We start from the raw sequence: 9,151 nt of genomic DNA, 5'->3' as shown, positions 1-9,151 counted from the left end.
CAACATGAGGACAACATGGGGACAACATGAGGACAACATGGGGACAACATGAGGACAACATGAGGACAACATGAGGACGACAAGAGGACAACATGAGGACAACAAGAGGACAAAATGGGGACAACATGAGGACAACATGGGGACAACATGAGGACGACATAAAGACAACATTAGGACAACATAGGGACAACATGAGGACAACATGGGGACAACATGAGGACAACATGAGAACAACATGAGAACAACATGAGGGCAACATGAGAACAACATGAGAACAACATGAGAACAACATGAGGGCAACATGCGAGCAACATGAAGACAACATGAGGACGCCATAAAGACAACATTAAGACAACATGGGGACAACATGGGGACAACATGAAGGATAAAACTGTGTAAAGTGTGTGTTTGGTTGGATTTTACACATATATATATATATACATATATACATGAGATGTGATACATGATATATATGTAACAGATGTGATTTGTTGAGACACATGCGGCAGCCAGGCCTGTTATATATACAGTACATGATACATGATATATGATAAATGTCCATGCGGCATCCAGGCCTTACCCAGGACCTATATATTATATATACATGATATATGATATATTATATATGATATATGTCCGGGTGAGATCCAGGCCTTACCCAAGACCTATATATTATATACATGCTATATGATATATGGTCAGGAGACATCCAGGCCTTACCCAGCACCTATATATTATATATGAAATATGTTCAGGAGACATCCAGGTCTTACCCAGGACCTTGACGCTGACGAACACAGCCTTCTCCCCCGCGGTGCTGCGCAGCGTCAGGCAGTATTTGCCTGAGTCGTTGCGGGTGCTGTCGGGGATCACCAGGAAGGTCATGGTGTCGATGAGGTCCACCTTTCCCTTCCGCACCACGTTGTCGATGCCCATCCTCCTCCAGGTGACGGAGGGAGGCGGTCTGCCTCTGATGGTGGCCCACAGCCGGATGGGACAGCCGGCTCTGACCGTCAGGCCCTGCTTCAGGCTGGCGTCCAGATCGATCTCTGGGGACTCTGGAGGAGCAAGAAGAAAACCAGCGTCAGCTAATCTCACCGTGGGACGCCTTGTTTTATAGGATTTATTTTGGTTTATTTACTGGGGAACCAGCCAGGACCTATTCTGGTAAAAGTTCTGACATACATTATAAATTATTATTCATATAATTATAGCTGCTCCTGTTAGGATCTGACATATAATACAATTTAACTCAAAACTCAGGGTAGACCTCACCTTTGATCTCCTTGGGGATCACAGGGGACCCCAGGTCACAGGGCAGACTCATGCCCACCTGGTTCTGGGCCGACACCCTGAACTCATACAGGAGCTTGTGGTCCAGACTGGAGACGGTGAACTCGCACACGACCAGCTGGGCCGCCACGTTGCACCTCTTCCAGCCTTCGTCTCCCTTCTTGGCGCTTCCTTGCAGCCTCATCTCCACGACGTAGCCGATGAGGGGGGCCCCCCCGTCGGACACGGGCTTGGTCCAGCCCAGGGTGACGCTGGACAGGGTGCTGTCCAGGACCTTCATGTTGGTGGGGGGGGCAGGGGGCTCTGGAAGCACATTTAAGGACGTAAGAATTATTTCTAGAGCGCAATTACACACAGCTTAACCCTCGGGTTGTTTCCTTAAAAATTAAAAATCAAAAATGTTATAATTTTTTAACTTTTTCTTATGTTTTTGTCCCTTTTTCAATGTTTGTTATTTTTTTGACGTTTGCAACACTAGGCAAGGCAAAACAGCTTTATTTGTGTAGCACATTTCAGCAACAGGGCAATTCAAAGTGCTTTACACAAAATCAGTTAAAAAATAAAAACAGATAAAACATGTGAATTAAAAATAGAAACATTAAGACACATAAAACACAAGAGTAAAAGTTACAGTGCAGCATAAGAAATTAAACATTAAAAGAACATCATTTAAAGAAAGGCTACATCAAAAAGAAAGGTCTTCAGCCTTGATTTAAAAGAAGTGAGTAGCAGCGGCTCTGCAGGTTTCTGGGAGTTTATTCCAGATATGAGGAGCACGTAACACATTACGTAACACTAACTTATTAACTTTAGTTTTACAGTTATTTTTGGAATTTATGGTCATTAAACCTCATTTATAGGAAATTATACCTAATGTTTGAGTTAGAAAAGCAGAAATTAGGAATTAATTAGACTAAAATGAATGAATGTTGATGATAATCACAGACTGGAATATGTCAACTCCTACTCAATACTATTTCAAAAAAACTTCAATTTGTTTTACAATGCTATAATATTGAATAAGACGCCCCAAAATTACCCATCAACGATATCACCACGATACTTACGCCACGATACAACACTATTTTGATTTTAAACAAATTGCAATATTCTGCGATATATTGCAATTTATAACCTTTCTTCTAATTTTTTCCAATTTCAAATGAATGAAATGTCCCCGAAAGGAAACTTAGTCAACATCTGTTTCATCTAAAAAGAAACATTTCTCTGTTTGTTCATCACATTTCAATTCAATTCAATTCAATTTTATTTATAGTATCAATTCATAACAAGAGTTATCTCAAGACACTATACAGATAGACCACACTCCAGAATCTACAAGGACCCAACAGTTCTAGTAGTCTCCTCCAGAGCAAGCAACAGTGCGACAGTGGAGAGGAAAAACTTCCTTTTAGGCAGAAACCTCGGACAGACCCAGACCCAGACCCAGACCCAGACCCAGACCCAGACCCAGGCCCAGACCCAGGCTCTTGGTAGGCGGTGTCTGACGGGCCGGTTGGGGTTAAAATAAAGAGTGGAAATAACAAAAATAGAAAAAATAGTATTTTGTAGCAGTTCTTTGTAGTAGTTCATTTCAATGTTATTGCTGCAAAATGGGACAAACTAACCAATATACAGTATATATAAGATATAATAAAAGATCAATATTTGGCGCCTGTGTATCGTTACAGTGTTGCCACTGAAAATATCGCAATGGTCTGCTGTATTGATTTTTTCCCCCTTCCCTAGTTCCTGTATTTTAGGAAGATATAACGGTGAATAATCAGCATAGAGTGACAGGAGGTGTGTTTCTAATAGTGGAACATTTGTGAAGATGAAGCCATGGATGGATGGATTTGATAACACAATGAAAACATTATTATGTTACGTACCAACGGTGTCCTTGGCAGTGATGGCCCGCGAAGGCTTGCTCGGGCTGCCAACGCCAATTTCATTGACGGCCTTGACTCTGTACTGGTAGTCGTGGAGGGGCAGGAGTCCAGTGACTGTGAAACGAGTTGTTGGGACTGGATCCTTGTTGACGGGAGACCACCTAACGCCGTGCTCTTCAATCTTCTCCAGTAGATAACCTGTGTTGAGAGTCAAGATAGAATTTACACATAATGAACATAAAGACGTAAGAACCTACAACCGTTGTATTTGGCAATGTCCTTCAATTGCCAGATTTTGGAAGAATGTCACAAATTTGCCACTAATCCCCGAATCCACAAAAGATTTTTCCCATGGAACATGCAGTTATAATATTAACAGAAGTTAATAACAGTGTTATTTATAATATATGGCAACCACTTTCTGATTATCTTCTGTCTTTCCAAATACATCAGATTATTTGACCTCTTCCTTTGACTCTAATGCAACGGTTAAAATATGATCCAAATGTGCATTAATGTACATTAATACTATACATTGTAGATGTCTGGGTCCTGGTTTTTAATGTAGAAATTATAAAACTATTATTAACCCTTGTGTTGCTTTTACCTTACCATGAAAAAAACACTTTTATTGTCCCTATCTCAATGTTTGTGTTGCTTTTCAAAAAAAAAGTATTACGTTTTGTTTTGTTTTTTCAACATTTTTATCGTTTGTTTCGACCATTGTCCCTTTTGTTGATGTTTTGTCACTTTTTCGACATTTTAGCAGGTTTTTCTAAAGTTTTTGATGCAAGTGGGATTTATTGTAGTTTTTGTCACTTTTCCAATATTTTGGTTTTTTTCCACAAGTTTTTTTCGCCTTATTGAAATTTCCAACCTCCCATATTTCTGATATAAAACAAACTTGGAAACGGGTCAAATTTGACCCCAGGGCAACATGAGGGTTAGAAATAGATGACCTGTGATTGGCTTTCCGCCGTCTTTGTCGGGCTCGGACCACTGCACAGTCATCTCCTCCTTGGCGATCTTGGTGACCTCTGGTGCCTCGGGAGCGCCGGGTACACTGAACTGGGTGCCGGCAACAATGGGTTCACTCTCCACCGCGGGGCCAGGGCCCATCTTATTCTCAGCACGAACTCTGAAGATGTACTCGTTGCCCTCGATGAGACGGGTGACGTTAGCTTTGTTGGTGATGACAGCGTTGGTGTGGACTGACCAGACCCCCCTCTTGGTCTCACTTTTCTCAATAATGTAGTTGTAGATATCGCAGCCGCCATTGTCTTCTGGGACTTCCCAGGCCAAATGGCACCTGTCGGTGGTGACACCAGACACTACGAGGTCCCTGATGGGGCCGGGTCGGTCCAGTACATTCACCTTTGCACGGGCAGAGCCGGTTCCAGCGCTGTTGGAGGCCGTAACGACATATACCCCGCTGTCAGTGCGCCTTGCTCCGGTGATCAGCAGCTTCGAGAAGTCAGCACCAGTTTCGACTGTATGTCTGGGGCCTTTCCTAATCTCCTTTTCATTCTCATCTTTGGTCCACTTGACATCCGGCTGGGGTTTGCCCTTTACTGTTGCCTCAATGGGAATAGAGTCTCCTGCCTTGACGACAAGCGTCCCGTCCAGTTGGATCTTGATTTCAGGCACCACGAGCTGTTCCTTGACCAAAACTTCAGCTGTGGTCACCCAGTTGCTCTCTCCTCCCTCGTTCTTAGTCTGAACTCTGAACTGGTAGATCTGGTTTTCAATGCACCTGTCAGCCATGAAGTAAGTCTCCTTGATAGCCCCTTTGTGAACCCTCTCCCACTCCTCTGCCTCCTTTGGCTTCTTCTCCACATGGTAACTCAGGTTGCGGCTGCCGCCATCATAATCTGGCTTCTTCCACTTTAGGAAGCAGAAGGTCTTGCCGATCTCAGAGATTTGGAAGTCATTGGGTTCACCAGGCTTGTCAATAGAATCAACAGCAAGCACAGGTGATTTGGTCTCAGTGGTCGGACCAGCACCAATCTTGTTCTCTGCGCTGACACGGAAGAAGTACTCGCAGCCTTCAGTAATAGGGGCTTTCAACAGGCGCTTGGTGCAATCATTGGCCACAACGGTCCATCCTCTCTGGCTGGGCTGACGGGACTCAACGATGTACTGATTGATCTCAGTGCCTCCGTTGTCCTCAGGGTTCTCCCAGGAAACCACACAGGATTTCTTTGTCACGTAACCCACTTTCAAGTTCTGGCACGCTCCTGGTATATCCAAGACATTGACGATAATGGTCGCCTGTGCCTGTCCGCTACTGTTTTTGGCCAGAATGGCATATTTACCGTAGTCCGACCTGACTGCGTCATTGATGACGAGTTCACACAGAGGGTAGTTGTTGTTCATTTCAATGCGTTTCTCCCGGGTTACGGATCTGGCATCCTTGGTCCATGTGATCTCTGGGTCTGGTCTGCCCTTCACTCTAGTGATTAGACTTATGATCTGACCTGCCCTGACAGTCAAAGCATCGCGGCAGGACACGTCAACAACAACTTCAGGGGGCACCAGGATGTCCTTTGCGATGACCGTCTGAGACAGCTCCCTGGGTTCACTGTCTCCGACAATGTTGGTTGCTCTGACGTGAATTCTGTATTCCATTCCTTCAATGAGGCCTGGCACTCTGTAGGCGCACATTGGGATGAGTTCCTTGTTGATTCTGTCCCACTTGGTGGCTCCTGACTTCTGAACCTCAACCACGTAGCCCAGAATTGGACTGCCTCCGTCTCTTGTTGGCTTTGTCCAGCAGATGTCGGCGTAGGACTTGCTCCAGTCCTTGAGTTTAAGATTGCCAGGTGGTCCTGGTTTGGTGATGGCACGAGTGGCCTTGATGGGGTCAGAGGTGAGAGAAGGCTCGCTGATACCAGCAACGTTCTCAGCGAACACTCTGAACTCGTAGCTATTGCCTTCAAACAGGCCCGAGACTCTGTATCTGAGGTCCAGCACAGGAGTTTTGTTGACACGGATCCACTTTCCGGTCATTTCTCTACGTTCAATCACATATCCGCTAATGGGGCTGCCTCCATCGTAGTCCGGCAGGGTCCATTCCACTGTCACAGCATTCTCAGTGATATCAGAGCACTCTGGCAGGCCAGGTGGGCCAGGAGGGTTAAACATGTGCTTGGCAATAGTTGGAGGACTCTCAAGCCCTGCCCCGAGGCCTATTCTGTTCTCTGCACGGACACGGACTATGTACTCCCGGCCCTTCTCCAGCCTGGACACTTTGGCCTTGGTGCTCATGCCGCTGGAGCTAACAACTGACCAAGGCTCCCAAGGCTTCTTCACGTCTTTCTTTTCCACAACGTAGTTGGTGATAGGCGTTCCGCCATCGTCCTTGGGCGCCCTCCATTGGATCATCATGTAATCAGGCGTGACCTCTAAGATATTGACGGGTCCGATGGGTGGACCGGGAAGATCCAACACGGTGACGTGCAGCGCAACGCTCTTGCTGCCGGTAGGATTGGCCACGTGGAGGATATACTCTCCGGTGTCTCCTCTCTGGGACTCAGGGATGCTGAGGACGGTGGAGTCTCCAGCTGACTCAATCTTAAAGCGGCCCTCAGATGCAATCTCGGTGCCGTCGGTTGTCCATTTGGCAGTAGGTAAGGGGATTCCTGTCATCTTGGCTGGGAGGACAATAGGAGTGCCAGCTCGGACAACTAGACCCTCGATAAGCTTCACATCGACTTCAATGGTTGGAGGCTCTGGAGGAAAAAACACAACAGAACAATATTAGGATAATACCAGAAAAGGAACAGAATTTCCAATATTTATAATTCCTTAATTATGAACCTTCCTCTTGGAAAGATTGAGCAATTAGTTATCAACTATTAAATTAATCGTCAACTATTTTGATCATCGACTAATCAGTTTGAACTTCTGTTATGTGACTCCTCTCAGATAGGAAACTAAAAATATCTTTGTAAAACACTAACGTTAACTGAATAATCAGTTATCAATTATCCAAATAGATGGCGATTAATTTAAAAGTTAAAAACGCATCAATTCATCTTTGCAGCTCTACTTTAACATGCTGCCACTTCTTCACTTTCCCTGGAAATTATTCATTGCATCTTTTACATTTTTGATAAATACTCTTGAAGGAATGCTTTTTGTGAAATGTCCATACTTCTCAAAAATAACCTTATAATATGCAACCATACGACCCTAAAACAGAAAACATCGGGAAAGGTAAAAAACATTTGCTAATCAATTAATCGATCGAGTTCCTATCCGATCATTTCCTTCATTAAAGATCTGTTTTATGTACAATCCTTAAACTTCTGTCCATCCGATATTTATCAAAACACAACTGAAGCAAGTACATACAAAATAATACCAGACAATAGTATGAACATCTATATTTGTGTGTATCTGTGTGTGTGCATGCGTCTGTGTGTGTATGTGTGTGTGTGTGTGTGTGTCTGTGTGTGCATGCTTCTGTGTGTGTGTGTGTGTGTGTCTCTGTGTGTGTAAATAAAGACTCCTAATAAGACTCCCGGTCCTTACGGGTCTTCTCCTGGCAGGTGATGGGGACGCTGGTGTCAGGGCTGCTAACGCCGATGGCGTTCTGGGCCTTGACCCTGAAGCGGTAAGTCTTGCCCTCCACCAGGCCGGTGACGTGGGCGTGTTCGTTGCTCACGGTCTTGAAGGTGACCCAGTCGGTCTGGCCCTCTTCCTGGTGCTCCACGATGAAGCCGGTGATATCACTTCCGCCGGTGCGGTCGGGCCAGTCCCACGCCAACCACACCTCGGTCTTCTCTGCGTCGGTGTGGTGCAGGTTTTTGGGCGGACCAGGAGGATCTGAAAGACATAACGGGTAGAATTTAATTTTTCAATTCAATTCAATTTTATTTATAGTATCAATTCATAACAAGAGTTATCTCAAGACACTTTACAGATAGACCACACTCCAGAATTTACAAGGACCCAACAGTTCTAGTAGTCTCCTCCAGAGCAAGCAACAGTGCGACAGTGGCGAGGAAAAACTTCCTTTTAGGCAGAAACCCCCTATCTACCTTTTATAGGGTACTGCTAGAACTGTTGGGTCCCTGTAAAATATTGAGAAGTCTAGACCTGCTCTATCTGTAATTATAGTATCTAATAATAATAGTAACTATTTCTACTATTTCAGAGTAAAGTGGGACAACATGACGTAATTAGGACTTTCACACACAGAGGGGATCCAGAGCCTTGATGGGTTGCTTCGTCCCCACGTAGTCACTCCTGCCGAACTGGTTTTCAGCCGCCACCCTGAACATGTACTGGATTCCTTCCATCAGGTACATGGCCATTAGACTCGGCTTCTTATTGGCTGCCGAGACGGGCACCCAGTGGTCTGCGGCAACGTCTTTCTTCTCAACGATGTAGTGGGAGATGACGGCGCCGCCGTTGTCCTCGGGGACCTTCCACGTCAGGTAGGCCGACTCGCTGGTCACCTCCGAGATCACCAGGTCTCTGGGAGGAGAAGGCTTGTCTGGGGGACGCAAAAGTGGGTGAGAACATATTTTAAATTTAAATATATCTTGTTTTTTTTTACCTGAACCTTTTCTACCATGTTTTTGTGTTTAAATGAAATGGAAATTGGTATAGTATTAAGCAAGACAAAACATCTACTCCATGTAAATAATCACTAGTTTTATCATCGTAAAACACACTTCATCCAAAGTGGACAGAAACTAAATAAAACTACCAAAAGCCGTCTTGGTTCATCCTTCCACTGTTCCAACAATCACCACTCTGGTCTGGTTGGAAAAAAATCTTAATTCAACCATTTAAATGCTGCTTTATACACACTAAAAGTAGTGATTATTTACATGGAGTCTGGTGAGTACAGCTTGTTTCTACCTGATGATGAACATCGTCCTGTAGGGTAACATTACAGCTTGTTTCTACCTGATGATGAACATCTGTCCTGTAGGGTAACATTACAGCTTGTT

At 44.7% G+C, this 9,151-nt stretch overlaps 1 protein-coding gene across 1 annotated transcript in view; it reads right to left on the bottom strand.

The window, feature by feature from the left end:
* The window catches only part of LOC117953067 (titin-like), a 201,318-nt gene that overhangs the window by 64,237 nt on the left and 127,930 nt on the right, over window positions 1–9,151 (bottom strand). Inside the window, exons 144-149 of the mRNA XM_034885784.1 lie at window positions 8,389–8,688; window positions 7,722–8,015; window positions 4,145–6,916; window positions 3,186–3,383; window positions 1,276–1,596; window positions 774–1,058 (exon numbers count right to left, since the gene is read on the bottom strand). Of these exons, the coding sequence (XP_034741675.1) occupies window positions 774–1,058; window positions 1,276–1,596; window positions 3,186–3,383; window positions 4,145–6,916; window positions 7,722–8,015; window positions 8,389–8,688 (4,170 nt within the window). The remainder of the gene's footprint in view (window positions 1–773; window positions 1,059–1,275; window positions 1,597–3,185; window positions 3,384–4,144; window positions 6,917–7,721; window positions 8,016–8,388; window positions 8,689–9,151) is intronic.

The sequence above is a fragment of the Etheostoma cragini genome, chromosome 11 (assembly GCF_013103735.1).
Source record: "Etheostoma cragini isolate CJK2018 chromosome 11, CSU_Ecrag_1.0, whole genome shotgun sequence".
NCBI lineage: Eukaryota > Metazoa > Chordata > Actinopteri > Perciformes > Percidae > Etheostoma > Etheostoma cragini.
Note: the sequence above shows the minus strand (reverse complement) of the source record. Positions and strands in the feature narration are given on the sequence as shown.